The sequence below is a fragment of the Echeneis naucrates genome, chromosome 19 (genome assembly GCF_900963305.1).
Source record: "Echeneis naucrates chromosome 19, fEcheNa1.1, whole genome shotgun sequence".
NCBI classification, from domain to species: Eukaryota; Metazoa; Chordata; class Actinopteri; order Carangiformes; family Echeneidae; genus Echeneis; species Echeneis naucrates.
Window position 1 is genome coordinate 14,250,723 of NC_042529.1, and position 21,593 is coordinate 14,272,315.

Here is a 21,593-nt window from a genome sequence, read left to right on the forward strand (position 1 = left end):
TTTAGTGATCGTGTTTTATCAAGGAAAGCTTTATCTCTAACTAGCTGCCCTCCTCTTCTCACCCTGAGCCTTGGCTAGCTGCAGATAGAAGCCAGGGCCTGAATTTGCTGTCATTGTTTTTGTTGTTTTCATCCAGTTAACTTCTGCACAGGGTCGCCGCCCCTCACTCTGGTCATGAATCTGCACCAGGACCTTAAAAACTTTTTGAAGCCAAAAGCCAGAGAAAGAATCAACATGATACATTTCCTCTAACAGACTTCCTAATGTAAACTACAAAGCATTCCATCAGTAGCATGGCTTAAAAAGGTTAAGTTTTCCATCTGGTTTTAATAAGTTAAGAGGATATAAAGTTGTAATACTATTAATGTAGCTGTAATGCCATTAAGAGTGGCCTTCGGGGGCCACATTTTCCTTTTTCTCCTGACAGTGCAGTCCAAACATTAGATTTGTTTTCATAAAAAGAGAATCATGTTATGTTGGTGGCAGTTGTGGCTGCAGAGAGAAGAGAGTGGAGTTGCACATTAACCACAGGAGCCAGTGTCTGTATGTCCAAGCCTCCACACTGATGTTTCTCCTGGTGGTTGGCCTGTGGGAGCAGAAAGGCAGGCAGAAACCAAAGAAGCTCTGGTCATTAATTAGGTGTATTGCAACACATCTATTTAAACTCCTCTGTCAGGGTTTGCTCACAGTTATGACACAAGTCAGGGGCAGCACGTCTCCAAAATGAACATTAAACTTGTGATTTGTCCATTACATTAGTCGGTGTCTGGCCTTAAAGGAGCAACACTGATCTCCAGAGATCTTTTTATTTGCATTGCCAGCCAACAAAGGTTTTAAAATGGTTGAAATTTAGGTGGTCTGATGTTTTAAATTCATGGTGATGGTTTAAAAACCTCTCTTGTCTGGGACCTGACCACCAATGCAGGGAGAGTTGACTGTGACCACTGACATGGAGAACCTTCAGAATGCTATTTTTCTGGACATGGTGCCGGAGAACTGGAACAAGCGGGCATATCCATCCATGTCAGGCCTGGCCCTGTGGTTCACTGACCTTTTGGCTCGGATCAAGGAGCTGGAGGCCTGGTCAGCTGACTTCATCTTACCCTCTGCGGTGTGGCTGGCTGGCTTCTTCAACCCCCAATCCTTCCTCACAGCCATCATGCAGGCAATGGCTCGAAGGTAGGTTCGTTTTTCATGAGGCCATCACACAATATAGGTAAGGATGGAACCCACATTATGTCACACGACATATCTGTGTGTGTTTGTGTATGACAGGAACGAGTGGCCTCTGGACAGCATGGGTCTACAGTGTGATGTCACCAAGAAGAATCGTGAGGACTTCAGCTCACCGCCACGTGAAGGGGCGTATGTGCACGGGCTGTATATGGAGGGAGCGCGCTGGGACACTCAGGTATTCAGTTATTCACTGATTTATTAGAAAATATTGTTGACCCTTTGATTCACAAGAACCTCATCCAGAAATCGCTTTTAACACACCACTTCTGGATGTGGACGATAGATTGAGAACTTGCATTTAACTGAGTCAAGTAAAGTAACTTCCATAGTTCTGCCCCAAAAGACTTCACTTTCCCTTTGTGGTTTCATTTTCTCCTTTGCATCCTGCCTGTGCTCAGCTTTCAGAGCATGGTGCATTACTCAGCTTCCCAGGACTCTATCTACATGCATACAGCTACTGTATATACACCCAGCTTTCAAGGAACATCCCAGTAGACTTCTTAATTAGAGAATATGCAGACTTTGCACTTGAACACTTAGTACACTCTTTAGAGGAGCACTGCCTTTTTCATTAAAGTTAGAGATGTAGGCAAATAAACGGGCCTGGTGGCTTCTCCTTGCAACCCTCCTACTTGTTTCCTCTCCTGACTCACCACGTCCTTTTCTTCTACCCCGCACCTTTCTCCTAGCCCAAAGGCCAGCTCTGTGCTACTGGCTGGAAGAAGCTGTGTATGTGAAGAAGAGTAAGCAGCTGGAGGCAGAAACAAAAGTCAAAGACTTACATTAAAACGCTCATTTATATTAACAAGCGATATAATACACCATAAAGGCTGTGTGTGCTGCTGAAGGGCATGATGGAAATACACTGGGGAAGATGGTATGTTTATGTGTTGGACACCACTTATTGGTAATGAATACTACAGCCTGCTGATACATTTGTATTTTCTCAATGCTCAGTGAGATAAAACAATAAAACTAGATGGCTAATACAGTAGTGACAGTCTCATTAAACTAATTTGGAATGAATCTGCCTGAGCCCCCATGCTGTCCTTTAAGAGACACTTCATTTGTGTTTGCTAGCATTTAGAAGTTATTGGTATTAAACACGTCTTTAAAGTTTTATTGCAGATGCAATTAGTGCTTTGTCCTCTGAGCTTTTCCAAAGTCGTGAGGATTTACATTCATTCCTGAAAGTCACTGTGCATGCATGGAGAAACCTCTGTTTGTCAGGCGCTAAGTGTAGGAGGATTAATTAATGAGACAGACCGCTCTGTTTCAGTGTGTTTAGAGAGTGTGTATTCTGAGGCAGGGCAGCTTGACTTCGCCTCAAACTCTGCCGACTTTCACGACTTTTGAAGGGCACCACAGTCCTGTGCGTCATTACTGCCAAACGTAAATGTTTTGGGTTTTTGTTTTTTTTTTTTCATTCCGTGAAGCCTCAATGGCAAATACGGCATCTGGATGATGTTTTTATTGGGCCTCAGTAGTTGACTGACTCACCCCCCGACATGCTCTCTCCCTCCTGTACTGTCTTCCTCTTTCAGACTGGCATGATTGTAGATGCCCGGCTGAAAGAACTCACTCCACCCATGCCAGTCATCTTCATCAGGGCCACCCCAGTGGACAAACAGGAGAGTAAAAACATTTATCAGTGTCCTGTCTACAAGACCCGTGAAAGGGGACAGACTTACGTGTGGACCTTCAACCTGAAGACCAAGGAGAATTCCTCTAAGTGGACCTTAGCTGGAGTAGCCTTGCTGCTGCAGATATAGTTATTATTATGGATATGGTGACGGTGCGTACAGGGTAAAGTGTTTGAATCCCATTATGACCAATTAACTGATGTGACAGTGAGAACTTAATGAAAGGATTAAAAAAAGCCTTGTGTGGTCTGACCCATAGCTTTTGATTGTTAGTTTATGTTAAAGTGAAGCTAGTAAAGTGACGTGTAACTTGCATTTGTCAGTGTTTAGTGACAAGTGAATTTATCAAAAAGTAAAAATGAGGTGTTAAAAACGTGTATAAGCCATTTCTTTTGCACAGCTTTAGGTACGTTGGAGACGTTTCAAGGCAAAAGCAGGTCACATACTAAACGGAAAGCTGAGGCCTCCTCTGATAGCCTGACCTTTCTAGCTGCCTTATGTACCACATTCATTTGTTTTTTCTACTTTGCTTCAAATCAGTCTAAACCATTTTTAAATGAAGTTTAACATGTGCCATCATTTTGTTATTGTGAGGGCTCATTTTAAAGTCACACCAGGTGATGTCCTGGCAAAGTTACATGTATATTATTGTATTGCAATACACTGTCTCTGATCTCCACAAATAGACACCAGATGAACGCTGCCTGTTTCTGGTGTCTTGTCCAGTGGCAGGAAACCTCTCTCCACCCACAGAGAGTGACACATCATATCTGCACCGGAACAGACTGGGTATAACTCACTTTCAGCCTCCAACATTGTCTAGTTGTCCTCTCAGGAATTCATAATGTAAAATCATCTCATTTGCCGGTTTCTCAGCTTTCAGTAGATGTAAATAGAACCATCCATGGCTGCTCTGTAGACAGTTCGAACTGCTGTTACAAAGTCTTTAAATTTGAATTATCTGCATGCATTTGTGGAAAAAAATCATATAATATCATGTATCTGAGTCACTTTATGAGGAGGTGTTATAAATCTGTAGCCGTTTGGGGAATATCAGAGAATAAATTTAACTATCGAGTGATTTCACACTTTTTAGCTGACTCAAAATCTGTAAAACTACCTACACTATGTTCACATTTTCTAATATCAACAGTATATATTTTTATACATGTGGATAATTATCACTTTCTTCCAAAAATCTTCCAGAATAAAGAAGTTTTATCTTGTCATTCCAGACTGGATGTGGTTTATTTTTTTTACCTACTCCACAGTATATCCCATTTTAGTGTCACTTCGCAGTCACTCCCCTATCTCCTATTTCCAGTCTCCCAGTCCTACTTCTTCTTTCTGAAGTTTTACACCAGCTCTGTCCCCTTTTTCTCTCCTCCTCCTCCTCCTGGTTCCATTTGACTCCTTTCTTCTTATTTCCTCCCCATTCGAGATTAAATAAACTCTCCAAAGCAGAATGTGCAAAGTGTGAGTCTCACACATCTTTAACAGCATGTACGGTAACAGCAGACACACATAAACAAATACACACACATTACAGTAAAACCCAGCTCTAAAAATTTCTCCCTCTTCTTGTTCTCTTGCTGTCTCAGCCCAGTGTCCCTGGCGTCTCCTTTTTCTGGTTATTGGTGAGCTTTAACAATGCGCTCAGAGACAGAGGCATGAGGAGGAGGAGGAGCAGCAGCACAGTGATGGGGAGCGAGCCAATTTATATAGAACTGCCAAATTACACCTTCAGGTGGCATTATGAAAACACTTTCTATGTGGACAGTCATACACAAGTGGCCATGCAACTATAGCATGGCTCTGCACAGGAAAATATTACAGCCATTAGTGCAGCAGTGGTGCTACGGAAATACGGGTGATGTAATACTAACATAACGGACTCTTAGCTAGTTTCAGCGCCATTAATTCATAAACAATGCGTCAGATGTCTGATGCAGCCTCATTTCCAGGCTAACACTGTCGATTGTTTTGGCCATAATGAGACAGATCACCAGATGGAGCCGGTTAGTGCTAACTTCCGCATTAAAATGAGAACATTGTGGGCCTTTTTACAACTATTTACATTTTATCACAATGTTATAAATTCTGTCCTAGGTCTGTTGCAATATTTACTTCCTTAATTGTTTTGATTCCTTTTCCTGTGAAGTCTGGTTTATGCATGACAGGGTTACAGCTCAAATATTGGTTAGCAGATATCATCTTCTGCCGCTTATCTGTTTCCAGGTCGCAGGGGATGCTGGAGCCAATCCCAGCTCACATTGGACAAGGGCTCCGGTATATTTTTATTTTTTGCCATAATGACAATGATGAGTGCTCTTATTTTCTTTGTTGTTTAAAACCACTAGAGACTCTCAGGTCTACAGCTGGTCAACCTGAAGACAGCAAATGAGTAAGTGGTGTTAACATTGACAACAGACCAACAATGAAAATCATGTTCTTGTATTGTGGTTTTCCAAATGCTATAAAAGAGAGACACCTCAGACTGTTAAGCATTGGCAGGTTTGTCATTTCTCATGCTCATGGATTGATGCAGACTCAGAATATAAGCTTCACTTTGGACCAAGCAGTCCTCCAACCGCCCCCTGGAGATAGGCTGCTGCTCTGCTGCGACATGAACTGCCAGATGCTCAACAGCCCGCCAGAGAAAGTAATGATGCGGCTCTGCAGACCCCTGGTCTCAAAGGGCTGAAAGCAGCATTGGAGATTCAGATTTCATATTTGAAGGTAATATGAGTGTTCTCTGCATACTACTGAGGGGAGGATGCTGGAGTTGGGCGGGGGTTGGAGTGAAAGTGGGTTCATGCTTGGAATGGAAAAGAAGAACCTTTAATCATCTTGTTTGGTACGTCAGGCGGTTGCTAGGTTACAGGTCAGTCCAGTGAAGCTCTGAATGTGAATGCTATAGAGATGCCATGATGTGTGCAGCATGTTAGCGTGGTTTAATTTCAGTTAGATGTCACAAAGTGATTGCCGGGCTCAATTGCGCTGATAACTGCTGACACTTCCCACCTTTGTTTTCTGACTCCAGGCACTGTTCTTCACATGTTTAAATAATCTGCTGACAGGAAGAACGGCTAATTGTCAGGTGACAGTTGTATCTCCTCAGTTAACACTTTGAGTGCTAAGCGGTCACTCCTGTAGCACATTTCCCAGAAACCCCCTTGTCAGCCGAGCTGTGCATCTTCCATCCTAACATTCATATCACACCCTCCAGTGAGAAAGTTACTGCAGTAACAAGCGAAAGCTCTGCCACTACACCTCGCTCGCAGTCGTTTCCACAGCAGGCGTGTAACGTGATGATAAATCACACAATGTTGTGTCAGCCTGTAATTCTATCTAACCCATTCTGCTCACTGCTTTGACCCATAAGGCTCTGCTGCAGCAGAATAGCTGGATTAAGCCGCTCACAGTCCTGGTACAACACCAGGGCCTCGGCAGGGAGCAGCATCTGGCTCTCTGCTTCCCGCCACAGCCAGCTCACTCAGCTGCTGTTCAGACCAACTGCAAGAGGAGCAGTTTTTGGCGAGGGTTGGAGACTGGGGTAATTAGCTTTGACAGAGCTGATGAGTTGCTAATTAAATGTTTATCTGAATTTGGCATCTGTCGTAAAACAAATGTCTGTTAGCTGCCTACAATCTGTGGATTATCACGAATAACTGGGATTGGGTCCTGCATGTGGGGAGATAAGCTGGGGAAGGACGTCAGTCTGGGGCATGCTGCAGAGGAGTCAGGCAGGGACTAGTCCCTGAGTGTGTTGGGAGCTCACTGTTACTGATAATGGCAACTATTTTCTCCACATCCAAGCCAGCACCTGTGTAATAACACGCCCAAGTTTTTGGCAGAAGCTTAGCAGCACTTATCATTTCGTCTGATTTTGAGTTTTTAAAATGTAATAATGTTCTATGAAATGTAATTAGATTTTAGATATTTCTGAAAGATTGGCTGACGTGCAGCAAAAGGTTGGACTCAAACTCATATTACTGTGGTCCATTTATCTAATGCGTGGTAACCTGTACTAGTAGTCACTGGGATGCTGCCCATGTACCCTTTTTAGTCTTTCTCCACCGAACAATTCAATATAAAAACACTCTGGAGGATCTGTGGATGCCTCCAACAGCCTCCATGGCTCCAGAGAAAACTCATGAAAAAGCTGTCTTGTTTTTTTTTTTTTGTTTGTTTTGTTTTTTGTTTTTTTGGCGGGGGGGGTGAGCACATGCTGAAAGTCTTTTTTTTATTTCTCCTTGTCTATGTGACCTTTGCCCTCTGGTGTCTATGGCACAGTGGTAAACTCCAGTTTTTAGGTGGAATAAATGATCTTTGACAGACAGTAGTCTGCCACTGCTTTGTCCAAACCAGACCTCCTGACCTCTGGCTGTTTGGACCTTGAGACACTGAACTAAAAAAAGATGTTATAATATTTATCTATATATAGAAAACAGCAACAGAAAACCCGCAAGAGTTGGATATTTTGTTACGTAAGCAACATTTTCAATTATTACAGAAATGACCTTTACTCATAATTTGTTTTTTAGTGGATAAATGAATTTATTATTAATGTATGTTGTTGCTTTACTCCTTAAACTACAACAGTTTTCTCAGGCTGGGCCCAGCATTCAATTTTCTTCTGCAGTCCAGTAATGGAGCTGGTGGAGGATGAAGTCTTTCCTGCAACTCTGGATTTCCACAGTGAGGTCAGACACAAAATCACTGACTGACACTGTCACTGTCACACTGTATGAGTGATGGTCACCTGACTGTCTAGCTGATTGAGTTGTATGTTCTGATACGGGATCAGATAGCCTGGTGTTGCTAACGTATTATATTCTTTCTTGATTTACAAACCTTTCCGGTCCAACTTGAGGTGCTCTCCTATTTGTGATCTTCTCTCCTTTTCTATGTATGCCTACAATGAAGACAGAGGACTGAAAACATACCTGAAAGAAGGTGAGTGTGTGTCTTCTATTGCCGCATGATTTTCTGAGTAAATACAGACCAAGCTGAAATCCCAGGCCAGTCTCTGTGTTTGATTCATGTTTTTTGAGAATCTCAGACAACCTCTGCGTTCTAAAATCAGAATGTGATCATAAGTGATCCAGACATCTACCAGGTTTTCAGCTGGGTTTGTTATGCAATTGTTATGAGAACAGCACACTGAGCACTTGCTGATGCGTGATGGGTGTGTTGAAGTGTTGAAGCAGGCAGAGGTAGTTAAATTAGAGAAAGTTGAAGTTTTTGAAATTGGAGCTTAAGAAATGATGCACACCAGCAAAACCCAACGGTCAGCTGTGTCATGTGTCTGTGTAACACTGATGATTCGCTGGCAGAAGTCAGGCTGCTGTCATCTTCTTCTGACCTTTTGCAAGATATAAAAATGAACAGCACAAATCTTTTCCCTTTAGTGCAACAAAACTCCTCATTTGAAAAGATTGTATGGATATACTCTGGTGCGGAACGAGCTGCATCTCTTCTCTAAATGTCACTGGGAAATGCTCTCTTTGTGTTTCAAGTCCAGAACTAAAACAAGCAACAAATGGAGAAGTACACAGAGAGCAAGGTGAATTTTAACCAGCACTTTGCACCCTCTGCCCTGCACCATGCTTGTATTAAAGGTGGAGGACACGGTAATGAAACACACTTCTGTCTTATAAGATGTGGAAAGCTGCTGATTATTTAATGGAACGCTTTGTTCTCAGTCAGCTTCCTTCAGCTGCCATTTTGCCTCTCGTGCTCCAGCTGCTCTCCCATACGTTGATTCTTTTTGATTGCAGCATCATATTTTCATTTAAATGGTGATGGCTTAGAGGATCAGTGCAAATTGGAAACCCAAACTTATTTCCCCTCATCCTTTCTTATTTTTTTTTTTTTTTCCTGTGCATGTTTGTGCGAGAAATGCAATCGCGGGGTCTGTTGTTTGCTGTTAGAATTGTCGTTCACACCCATGGACTTCCATGAATTTAAAGCAGCTCTGAAATTGCACTGACCAGCATTAGAAACAACCATATTAATTCACATGTCAAACTGAAGCACAGCCCAGCTAATGGTGGCGCAAAACATGGCGGATAAGCTGTCAAGTTAAAGACGTGGGTCTGATTGGGACACGCTGTCAGATAGTGTCGAAGCTGCAGAGCTCAGCATATCCTTTAGTCCTTATGGCTCAAACCTTAAACATACCCATATAATTCCCATAATGCAGCCCATAAATTTGCCTGTCCCCTTTGTTTTGAATCTCCATGTTGAAATTTTTTATTTTTTATTTATTAATTTTTTTTTTTTTTGAGCCTTATGTTTTAAATATGTCAAAAACTATAGCTGCAGTGTGTGTGTATGTGTGTGAGGGATGAAAACCATGTATCTACATTTGTGATGTTTTACAACTTCTACGATGGCTAGAAAATTCAAATTCCCCTCTGCACACTGTCACTTTTAGGTATCTGAATGACCAATGAAAAGGTTTTTAATCACGCCATCTAATTTACAGGTATAACCATTTGATGTCAGAGCTGTCAATCAAACGATGCATTTCAGTTTCCGTAAGTGTCTCATCTCATGGAGGCTCATTCAAAGTGTCTCTGGAAGTGATGTCATCAGATGATTGTACCACTGTGGAGGTCAAGTATCCCCAGAGGTTAGAGGTTTTTTTTTTTTTTTTTGTCAACTGTTTTCAAGTTTATTTTAGTTGACATTTATACACAATTATGATTTCTACGCATCAGATGAGGTAACATCACTCAGTGTCTGTACTGATAGTCTAACTCTCCACACTAGTTATATACTGTACAGTAGTATTCCATCAGAAATGTATTTTCACCTTCAAGCTCCACTAATGCCAGACTAAATATAATGTTTCCGTCATGAACATGTCTGGAATATCTTAGCATGCAGTGACAAACCTACTTGCCAGAGGATTTGTTGGTTTAGTTTTGGGTTTTTATTTTTTTCGTAATAACTTGCTACAGTGTCATATTATCCTGCCTTTTTATATTCATTATTAAATTATTACTATTATTTCATTAACACATTTGCAATTGACATGACATTATTTAGTGTAGGTCTTGCCTGATCCATATCAGCTATCAAACAACTTGAATTTCTGTGAACCTTGTGGCGAAAAAAAATGTGATTAAGCTAACTTTTTCTGCATTTAGTTAATTAGTCCTCCAGTTGTAACAATAGTGATGCCTAATTACTTTCCTTTACTCAATAACTTTATGAAAGGTCTGAGATGTTGGGAGTGGAGAAGACTGTAGGCAAGGCAGTGTAGCAACATCCAATTTATGTGGAAGTTCAGGAAAATAGCTGCTTAAATGTAACGCAATGTGGCCACTGGATGGACAAACACACATCTCCACCATCTCATGATAACTGTAAGATATGTGTGTGGGTAATCTTTTAGTTTCCTCTCGTAACGACACTTCTTCATTCTTATAATCACCATATTGCCTCAGTCAAGCTGTTTTTTGTTTGTTTTTTTTTTTTTTGCCTAATTCTGTTTATGGATATTTCTAACTGTGTATCAGTTTTGTTTTGTTTTTTTTAATAGGCCATAAGAAACACACGAGACAACACATCCCAAGCAACAGCGCCGACTACTTAGAAAAATATGGATGGTTTATTTGACCCTACTTTGACAAGAATTATAATCCATTTCCACTATGTTCAACTCCTCTCATGTCAATGGAACACAGTCTACATCCAAATATGAACAGTGATATATCTGTTATCAACAACACATTCGTTCAGTTTTTCGTTCATACAAACAGTTGCAAAGACACACACAGTATAATATTATTTATCCTGTCAAATACTTGGTTAAGTGGGTTTCTATTCTGAACTCACGAAACAGTGGTGATTTATAGTTTTGTTTTTTTTTTTCTTTTTTATTTATTTATTTATTTTTTTAAAGAATCCATCGAAAACAGACAGTCTAATACAAAGTCCATCCAGTACAGACTTGTCCATGATACTGCTTCTAAAATAGCTTATTTACAATCGTCTACTGGAAGCAAAAAAAAAAAAACCCAAACAAAACCCATCATTGCTTTAAGAAAAAAGAAAAAAAAAAAAAAAAAGCTAGCCGTCACTATTCAAAGTCAAAAACAAAATCAAAAGCAGAACTGAATATTTTTCATTGATTGTGCTTTGTAACCCACAAAACCACTTCATTTTTAGAAATGGAACATCCGTCAGAGGCACCAAATAGTGCTGATAACATCCATTTCAGTTTTTCTCATTGAGATTGGAGATATGAGTAGGACGGGGTATATAAATGGTTGGCGTTTATTCATTTATTTATATATTTATAAAGTTATTACAGGCTCATCCTGGTTCATCACTTGTGGTGGTGTTGTGGTGCACAACAGTAGTCACGGAGGAATCGGTCTTTGTGTTTAACCATGCAAAGCCCTTTAAGATTTGCCAGAAAAGGTCACAGAATAGATTTGTTGGGCAAAGGGGCCGATAGAGGCTTCAACAGACACAGTTGGTGTTTTCTCACGGAAACATAAACAGAATGTGGCCGAAGGCGGTGGATGAACTGGATTATCAAGACAGTGGAATTATTCGTAGGCAAGTTAGCTGGATAAAACCACTCGTCCCCTTTAACAGCCCCCTCTCTGGCTTCAGGTGTCGCTGGGTGTGTGTATGCAGTGTACAGTGTGGATTGTTTTCCCGGTCTCTCTCAGTAAGCTATGTGGATGTTCTTGGTCCTAGAATCTCTGACTTTGTAGGAACTTCTGTCAAAGAAAGCGAAATCAACACCACCCTGCTCTAAAAGAATGCCAGCATACCCTTAAACCCCCCCCTCCCTGTCCCTGGGACACTACACAACTCCTTCTCTTGCACTTCAGCCGCTGTTACACCGTCACCTCAGTCTTGCTGCCTGTGCGGTAGTGCTGAGGCTGCTGTTGCTGCTGGTGGTGCTGTGGGATATAGTGGAGCTGTTCTACAGTGTGGGTCCGTCTGGAGGCAAACGCCTGCCTCTTAGATGTTGTCTGGTTCATGGCTAAAGTGTTGGAGTGCCCGCTTCCCCCTGCTACCTGTCCCCCGCCACCACTGCTGCTGCTGCCGCCACCGCCGCCGCCGCCCCCACCACCGCCACCGCCATTATTAGAGGCACTGGGATGGGAGTGCATTTTGGTCATCTTGTAACGATCCATTAGAGGTGTGGTTGGTATGAACACATCTGTGTGTGAAATGGCGCGTGACATGGATTTGTCGCTGCCATAAAACCCACCAGAGATGCTGCTGACCATCCCACGCTTCAAAGACATCATCAGCTTGTCTGGTGAGAGCAGAGGATCCTGGGACAGCAGGCGATCTTGGGAATACAAGCGCTCTTGTGAATACAGGCGGTCTTGAGAGTAGTGGCGGTCTTTGGAGTAGAGGTGATCCTGTGACAGGAGGCGGTCCTTAGAGTACAGGCGGTCCTTGGAGTACAAGCGATCTTGGGAGGTGTGGCGGTCCTGTGGAAGAAGGCGCTCCTGGGATCGAAGTCTCTCTGCGGACAGTAACTGTTCATCAGAGAGGATCCTGCCTCCGTATGGGGACATACCGTTAGAGGACATGCTGTAATCCTGCGGTGGGGCTTTCTGGGGAGACAGGACTCGGTCCTGGGACATGGCCCTTTGAACGCGACGTGGCCTCTGTCTTTGCTGAGACTGCTGCTGTGAAGACTGCGACTGGGGCGCGGCTTGGGACTGCGGGGGCTGCTGCTGCTGCTCTCGGTGCTGTGGAGAAAAAGACCAATCAGATGAGTTTATGCAGAGGCTTAGGGTGAATGCTCCACCACCCACCACCACCAGTTAAAAAGTGGAGAATCGTATACTGCTCTCCTCATTTGTCTAGAAGAAGCATAAAAAGCAAACACACAACCTTCATGAGAAGCCTGAATGATAAAAATTCAAGTGCCCACCTGGTCTTGACTCATTTTCAGAACGTGTAAGGGAAGAGTGCCTCTTGCTGCAAGGTCGGGCAGGTGGCGCTTCCGAGTGTAGTAGTCTTCAACATCCTTATCTGCTGCAGAACAGATGAGAATATGGAAAAAAAAAAAAAAAACCCAAATAAACAAAAACAAAAAAAAAAAAAAAGGAGGTGAAGAGGAGATTCAAGAGCGGAGGAGAAAAGTCAGATAAAGAGGGATTGCACACAATGCAGAGGTCCAAGCAGACCCATCTGTGTTTCACCTTTCCAAGCTCATGGAGGGCAATAGATAATAGAAAGAAGCAGAAGATCACAGTCAGACTGTATTACATGCTAGGCACACAGCATCCACACATCCAGGCTCCATCTGGGATTCTACAGGCGGCGTCGGCTGTGGGGAAGGGGTGGGGGGCGGGGGGCAAACTTTTTCAAAGGTCATGTGAAAGTCTACAAAACAAACCTGGTCATATCATAGAGATACAGAGGAAAACGCGCAGGCACCCCACACTGCACAGACATGCTGGAAAGCTAAATGTGGTTATTGCACAATCGCATCACATTGTGTTCCATCCTGGAGTGGATGTTTTACCTTTATTTATGTGTACAAACAAAGAAAACATGCATCAGGACACAAGAAGACATTTCCAAAGACAGAGGAGTGTAGGAGTGAATGAAGCATCATTTTCATGCCACACAACACAAACCCATGCATAAGGACCTTTCCACACACACGCACGCACACAGTGACGCACATTTAAAAAACCCCTCTCAGACTTCCTGTCAAAAAGACGAAATGCAGCACAAAACATTCAAAAATGGAAAAATTCAATTACAAGTCCATTGTTAACAGGAAGGTAATTCTTTATTGGTGGGTTTAAATGATGGAGAGCAGGACTCTCCACCTTATTAAGAACTGGGAGATGACTCTGAGCCTGAGCCCATCTTTTTCAATAATGGCTACAGCAGCGTTCACGCCACCTGTCAAGATTACGCTCAGCCAAAATCCCCTTCAGCAGTGAGCCACGGGTGCTTGCCGCAAATCGATTCATTATGAGAGATAATAAAAACAAGATGTTCCTTTCTCAAGCATAATAGTCTTCTTGATCTGGGCAGGGCCACTGCAAACTCATCAACCATATAACAGGGAGTGAATGAATAACTCATGATGTATACTGTCCTGCACGGCAACGAGCTAAACGCTTTTCTTCGGTTTGATACCAATTTGCATTAATAAGCGGCAGCATTCTTCTCTTTTATTGTCCCAACAAAGAGAACACTGCTCTATCTTCCTCCCAGCGCAATCCAACATGATCTATCAGCGTGCAGACACTAGTTGAGCAACAAAAAGAAACTGCAGAGCCTGGTGGCAATTTGCTGCAACAAACAATTTGCTTTGGAAGCAGAAAGAAAGTTGGGAAGACTGAAGGATGGTGCCCGAGGATAGTTTTTTCATCTAGACAGAGTCTCTTCTACGGCTACTATGTTAACAATAGAATCCATTTTGCTTTTGTCTTACCCGCTATCAACGTTTATTATGTTCATTTTCACATGCATGCATCAATTAAAAGGATGGTGGGGGAGTTGCATGTGAGGACCAGTAGATAGCACTGCAAGCTGAAAACCTGTTTTGCCATTTATTTGGAAACGGTGCCTGGCAGCTCCAAGAGGCAGCCGGTGCGGAGCGAACCCTGACGGGATGAGTGGTAGATCGTCATCCTTCATTTTGACTGCGAGCCAGCAGTGAAGTGGGGCAGTCATGATGAAATTACACAAGCCTTAAGGAATATTTGCGTTCCACTTAGAGAATATCACAAGATGAGACCTCATTACGCAGCAGAAATCCAGCGTAGCACCACTAAAATCAATACCCAGCCGGGCCAGGCACAAGAAGCCACTTAATGTACTTATACGCTCCGAGAGAAATAGTGGCTGCAGCCTTTAACTGGAGACAAGGGAAGCGTGGAATATCAATGACTCATAGTTTGTTGAGATGACTAGGCTGACTTCGTGAAGGATCGGAGCTTGGGATGGCTGCTTTCAGATTCTGATTCCAGGCCACTCTCCTTCCAGTGAAATGTTTACTCATTCAGGAGCTGCAAAAATCTCCAGAAAAATACTGCCCATACTTTTTTTCTCTGATGTCCTCAGTGCAGCAGGCAAATCAAATTCACAGCTGAAACACTTGGGTGCCGCTCAGTGCGTCGCAGTCAGGAGTCGGGAAAGCACACTTAATGCAGTGTTTTGATCATGCAGGGCGTCAGGATGGGGGCCTACTATTGCATTAGTGCAGTGAGCTTGGACCTACTGAGTTTCTTCAGAGACGAGAAGTGGCTGAGGTCGGCCTTGACAGCCGCCTCGTAGGAGGGTGGCAGGTGTGACAGGCTCTGGAAGGAGCGTGAGAAAGACAGGTCGTAGGGCTCCGTCTGCGACGTCAGGATGCCGCTTATCCGATTGTTTTCTGGAGACACATACATACATATACATACACAGGAGAGGGAAGAGGAAAACAAATGGGCAGGCTGACTAAGCCCCAACCCCCAACCCCAACCCACCAAACACACACACACACACAAAAAAAAAGAAAATTCAAAGACGAGACCCAAGGCATTATGGGAAGCCACCTGCTGAGGTAGAAAATCAAAGACTGAGCTGGAGTTTTAGCTGTACAAATATTTCCTGGAGGCAGAGGTGCGCTGCACCAGTCAGTGGACCATTTCTTGGTGCAGAGGAAGACCATGTGGATGCATTCAGGAGAGTGTGTATCGTGCAACTTACTCCAGCTCAAGTGTGAATCTTTTAGTCTTGATCCCAGCGCTGGAGCCACTGAGGACACAAAAGACGTGCCCTCTGTAGTGTAGCTGGGAATTTGGGGGTTGGAATGGCCTGAGTGGAAATGTACTTCTGTAGAAATGCACACAAACATGAGATTTCATTGCTAGTCTTGATGTTGTTTTAATGGTTCAGTAGCATTGTATCATACTATTCTCAATGACCCTTGGGTTATTTTTCAGCAGTTTCTTGAATTTGATCATTACTGATAATTTCTTATTCAGAAGAAATAAAAATACATATTTAATTCTGTTCAGTCTCAGAATTCACGCTGTGTGAGGCCACAGCCTGCCCTGCAGTGGGAGGCATCCTAAAAACAGACAACAGTGTTGTTTTTGTTGTGTTTTCTCAGGCCGGCTTGCTGATTGAATGATGACAGAAAACCAGGCAGGAACAGGTGCAGCGTTACTGTACACCCACCTCTTCTCTCCTTGTTCATATAATTATTGTTAAGCGTGTAGATCCAATCATCAGCAAATTGTGTCTAGCGGAATCAAATTAAAACAAAATGATTCATCAAACTTGACATATTGACACTTAAGGCATTGATTGGTTCACACCGACAACTCCCGCATTAAGGCAGAAGACATTCCACCTTAACGGTTGCCGGTAGCTGCTAATAATGTCTGATCAGCACAGTGAATGAGGTAATTTTTTTTTTTTTTGTGTTTGTTTGTTTTTACACCTTGTTTTTTGTAGTTAAAGAGGAAAAGGCAGAAAACATCCCATCATCCCGGCTCTGACACAGAAACAGCTTGGAATGTTAAATAGAGTTAGCTTAGCCACGTTTTTGTAGGATGGCATTTTAGCTAGTCGATGTTTCCAGAGTGGCTTAATTTATTCACAGCACAAACTACTTATGTTTAAGGATGACCCCAATTGTGACTGTAATATGAGTTATGATCATAGGGGGACTGTTAATAGGCCTGGCCATCTTTGTGGTACTACAACACAATTTACCTCTACCAAAGATCACAACTCCTGCAGTCTGCATATTTCCTTTGGCCATATTGTAATTTTGATAATTGCGTTAATTCACCTATTCTGACTAATGCTGCTCTTACAGCCCACTAAATCCGTTCCTACTGAAATATTATTGAGCTGGATTTTTGTCTCATACTGTCAAATTCTCAATGTTGAGTCAGTCACTATTTATCATGTGATCATTTATAATTGACTTTTGCTAGTTAACCTTGGAATGTGCCACAATTTGTGTTCTCTTGTAAACAAGCAGAACTACATCTTTGGAGTAATGATCTATCTGGAAACACATCTCAGGAGGGTGATGAGAGACGGCCCACACTGTAACATGAGCAGGACTTGGTACCACTTCACAATAGACTACCAACATCAGTTTATGAAAATATATCCATTATTATTAAATAATGAATTACAACAGCCAAATTAGTAACTATAATGTGTTTGCAATTTTTTTTTATGAGTGTATAAAACCATAACATAAATTCAACAGTGTAGTCATATTCAGATTCACTTGAATGAATTAGTCTGAAGGCTTTTTTTTTTTATGCAAATACCTGACAGGAGATTTGCTTTTTCTGGAACTGTATCCAGAATAAAACTCCTTATCACGATCGAACGCCTGAGTCAAGTGACTAATTTTTAGTGTTTTACACCAGAAACTAAATTAAAATGGGCCTCAGTACACTAGAGTCATATCCCAGGAACAGCGTCATGTAGGGAGGGAAAAATATACTGGAAATATAAGTGAAAAGGAATAAAGCAAATTAAATAGTGGTTAATGTTCAAAATGTGTTTTGAGCTGTGCTTACAGATTCTGGGCTGGCTATGACTTTAAACAATATCACAGTAATTTTTTTGCACACCTCAGCTTGAGCTCATCTGCCTTTAGGAAAGAGTTGCATATCTAAAAGCCCAACTTGGTGGTGGCAGTGATGGTGGGAGGGCATTCGGTGGGGGACAGAGTTGACAGGTAACGTGGCGGTTTGACGAGGTGAAACAGCGGTCCACAGAAAGGAAAACAGGAAAAAAAAAATAGAGACAACACACCAAACAACAGATGTGTGTGGAGAGTGACCCCATTCATGACAGTGCTGTGATGTGATTGGGGACGTTGGGTCTCTCAGTACCAAGCAAATCTGGACTGGCTGTCGTTGATGCAGTGTGATATGATGCCAAGAGAACACATGGGGCGGTGACTGGACCAAAGCCCTCTTTTATTCTCACTCTAGTCTTCGTCTTTATCTCTCTCTCTCTCTCGCTCTCTCTCTCTCTCTCTCTCTCTCACACGCACACAAACAGCTGCAGGCAGTCCCATTCACCGCCGTCTTCCTCGCTCTGTCAATCTTATCTGTCCAACCATGCTGCCACCCACTTTCCCTTGCTTCTTAATTCTTTTTTCTCTGCTCAGTATTCCCCTTTCTCTCATTTTATTTCTTGCTCCTGCTCTACCTCACTTTCCCCTGTGAGCTGTGAGTCTGTCACGCAGTGCAGAGCAGCGGGCATGGGTGCGGCTTCAGACCACTCTCCAATTGACAGTTAAAAATAGGGCTTTAGGAACTGCTGCAGGATGAGGAGAAAAAAGGGAAAGAGGGGAGACGGAGATAAGAGAGTCTAAGAAAAAGGTGGTGGTGGTTGGGGTGGAGAAGGGAACAGTAGAGTGAAAAGAGAAAAGCTGGAGAGAGCAGGTCAGAGGGGTTGTGGCAGGGCATGGGGCCACAGCAGGAGGCCCTGTGCGCTGCAGGAAGGGTGTTCACAGGAAGAGAATGATCTGTGAGTGGACTGTCTGCCACAGTGCATCAATAAGGGAGAATCGACTCGGACTGTGGCATGCTGTTAGCTACCTCAATAGCAAACACATTTTATTGCTTCATCACAACGGACAGTACAACCACACAGACCTGGCTCAAAATAGTCTTTGCAAGTCACAGAGTGAATTTTTAAAGGTTAAAGATGGTGGTAATCTATATTTTCTTACTGTTATCAAATCCCACGGAAAGACCAAAACCAACATGTATTGCTGCTGAAACGGAAAGTTAATATTGACCAGATAAAACCTCCAACAGTCATCAGCCATTGTGGATTCCCATGATAAGATGCCAACTTTACAGCAGAAATTAATTTGTGTGCAGCAACATGTACCATAGTCTCTGTTCCATTCCCCAATCCAAACCCATCTCTTTGCTAATTTTTAGATTAGCTGGGCATTAAATGGTGGAACAACTCGCACAGTTTCAGAATCCTTCGGAATGGTCTTTTTTTATAGTCTTTGCAGCGAGCCACATTTTGAGTCACATTAGCAGTGACTAACTCCTGGAGAATAATAGTCTCTTTCTGTAAGATGAGCTTTTTCTTGGATGTAGTGAGTAAGGCATGGAGCAAGGTGACATCTCCACTGGTTTGATTAGTTGACTGTTTTTCCAGCTAATGAAACCATTTTCAGATTTGTTTACTTCAGTTCAACTTGCTACTTGCTAAAACTGGACTGCTCAACTGTTGTTGAAAAACACTGACCCATTTTTGTTTTTGCCCTTCTGTCATACGTTTTCTCTGCTGCTGCTGGTTCCTGTCAGCAGCAGGTGGTGGTGACTGCCACCTCGGCCATCTTTGGAGTCACAAAACAAGAGGTTGTAACACATCGTCTGTGCAGCTTCGTCCTCAGGACAGACTGAAGGCTACAGTGAGCTGCTATCAGAAAATGAACACATTGACCATGGCAGTATAAGACAAGCTGTTATAGTTGATGTTGGTATTTTTCCCCACCTCTGAAGACAGATGTTGGAGAGTCAAGATTGAAATGTCTCTAGACTGACAGCAACTAGCTCTTCTGAGAGAGTTGATGACGATGTTGCTCACATGCCATCATATGCTTCAGGTTGTTCTAAGGAGCTGAGCTGTCCGGGGAAGGCCCTCTGCCCTTCTTTCTTCCTCATTTCCTGTCTAGCTGTATAAAATTAAAGCTCAAAATGGGTAATGATCATTACAAATAACTGAACTACGCTTGTAAATTTTCGACCTGTCAAGATTTATGTCACAGGATTTACATGAATGTTGGCTTTGGTCTTTTTGTAGATTTTTTTTTTTTTTTTGCCATAAGAAAAAAAAAAAAAAAAAAAAATCCTCACACATGAAAGGATTTTCTAGGACTCTCATCTCACATTAAAAAACACATATTGTATTGTTGTTCAAACAGTTTTAAACAAAGAGCAAATGCTACTTAAAGCCGGCCTGAAAACAGGTGGAGGAAAGGAAGACATGGATGTGGAGGTTAGTGTGTGGTACATGTGTACACAGACGTGTGCCAATGAATGAGCTATTTACACTAAAGTAAATTAATGTATGTTATGTATGACTTACCACGCCTCAATGATCGGTGAGCTACCAAACCCAAGTGAGAAACACATGTTCAGTTGATGGTGAAACAGAAACAACCTACACAGACCTGTAGCATCATTGGCATAACCCCCACCCTCCCCTCCAAAAATATTTCAAATCAAATTATCTTCTCCTTCCAGAGGCCAGAGCAGTGGGTTTTACCTACAAAAAACAACATGTGCTGAAATGTGAAGCCTTGCAGAGGGAGGAGAGCTGTGATCAAAGTCTGTTAGATGTGTTGTATAAATGGATTTTTCATGTTTTCAAGCGATCTCCAAGGCATTTCTCCACTGTTCCCACTCGCTCTCCAATTGTGGTGTAACTGTGTATGACTTTGTGTTTGTATGTGTGTAGAGGAGGGTGTGTGTGAGAAATGGACCACACGGTCAGCTCTGTCACTTTTTATATTTGGGATTCAAACAAACAGAATATGGATCAAATGTACGGATCACAGTGATTTAATAAGATCAGGAGTCACTGACTATTTGGCTTATGGCCTTTCTTTCCTTTCATCTGCATCTCTCTAGCCTCCACTTTGCAGCCTTGCATAACCGTTCCCCTTCATATCTGTTGGCCTGTAAGCCCGGATCGGCCTCTGCTCCCTCTTTACAACTATTTTAACAAATAGCCCAATGACATCAGTAATAAAAAGCGTTTCACGTGCCGGGAGTCTGAGGTGCGGTGATAGTAATAACTTCTGCTCTGTGGATAACAGAAGGGAACTATGCAGTTTTCACACACTCCGCCGAACTGCATTCCTCTTAAAAAGCTGAAGGACGGTGGCTATGTCCTGATACCACTCACAAAAAATGCTCATGATTATAGGAGATGACACTTATACGTTCCAATCTTTAACTGAAAAAGCCTCATTTTCTTTCATGGAATGGATTTGCGGCGAGGCGAATTGAATAGGGGACCATGTCGAAAGGTTTTTTGTAAACGCATGTCAAGCACTATATGTAAATTACTACCTGGTTCCAGGCTCTTTCTCAAACACTGACCTGAGCCTCACATACACCCCTCTCCCACTGCATTGTCTTACCATTCTTAGGTGTGCGTGTGGGGCTACCTAGAGCCACATGGTTATAGTTGTGCTGATGGGTACCTGTAATGACAAAAGCAATGAAACATCTGTTCAGGGTCCATGAGGAATGCTCCGTATCAGCTCAAATACAGACTGTTAGTAAAGTGATGGTGGCAATTAAAGAGATAATTCACTGAAATGTTGTTAAAATCTTTCTTTCGTTGGTGTTTTGAGATATATTTATAAAATTCACAGTGAAACAGAGAAAGCTGGGCTTTTTAAATTGACTTTTACCGTACAAACAAGTTGGAATGCCATGCCACCATTTTTATGTTGCTGGTAATCTCATTTGGTACGTGAAATATCCCTTTAATTTCTTCAATTTAAATGGAAAATGGACATAAAAAGAGATGAAGTGGTGGGGTGAGTCAGTAGAGTCCCCTGTATCCTCCAAAAGCATCAGGCACAACAGAGGAAGTACAGTCAAAAGATTACACTTAACAAATATGCATAAAACACAGCTTGCATACAGTATTTATCACATGAATCTTTGCATTCGCCATTTAAATAATAAC

At 42.4% G+C, this 21,593-nt stretch overlaps 2 protein-coding genes across 3 annotated transcripts in view; one reads left to right on the forward strand and one right to left on the reverse strand.

Moving 5' to 3' along the window:
* The window catches only part of dnah9 (dynein, axonemal, heavy chain 9), a 122,622-nt gene extending 119,614 nt beyond the window's left edge, over window positions 1-3,008 (forward strand). The window contains exons 76-78 of the mRNA XM_029528408.1: window positions 926-1,179; window positions 1,276-1,411; window positions 2,781-3,008. Coding sequence (XP_029384268.1) covers window positions 926-1,179; window positions 1,276-1,411; window positions 2,781-3,008 — 618 coding nt within the window. The remainder of the gene's footprint in view (window positions 1-925; window positions 1,180-1,275; window positions 1,412-2,780) is intronic.
* A 7,965-nt stretch (window positions 3,009-10,973) lies between these two features.
* The window catches only part of LOC115060352 (shisa family member 6), a 55,395-nt gene continuing 44,775 nt past the window's right edge, over window positions 10,974-21,593 (reverse strand). The window contains exons 5-10 of one of the 2 annotated variants that reach the window (XM_029528250.1): window positions 21,037-21,088; window positions 15,118-15,270; window positions 12,805-12,908; window positions 12,330-12,550; window positions 11,992-12,110; window positions 10,974-11,925 (exon numbers count right to left, since the gene is read on the reverse strand). In XM_029528250.1, the coding sequence (XP_029384110.1) occupies window positions 11,747-11,925; window positions 11,992-12,110; window positions 12,330-12,550; window positions 12,805-12,908; window positions 15,118-15,270; window positions 21,037-21,088 (828 nt within the window). In that variant the 3' untranslated portion in view covers window positions 10,974-11,746. Of the gene's footprint in view, window positions 11,926-11,991; window positions 12,111-12,329; window positions 12,551-12,804; window positions 12,909-13,018; window positions 15,271-15,587; window positions 15,714-19,976; window positions 19,998-21,036; window positions 21,100-21,593 lie in introns of those variants that run through there. The other variant, XM_029528251.1, reaches the window with a different exon arrangement.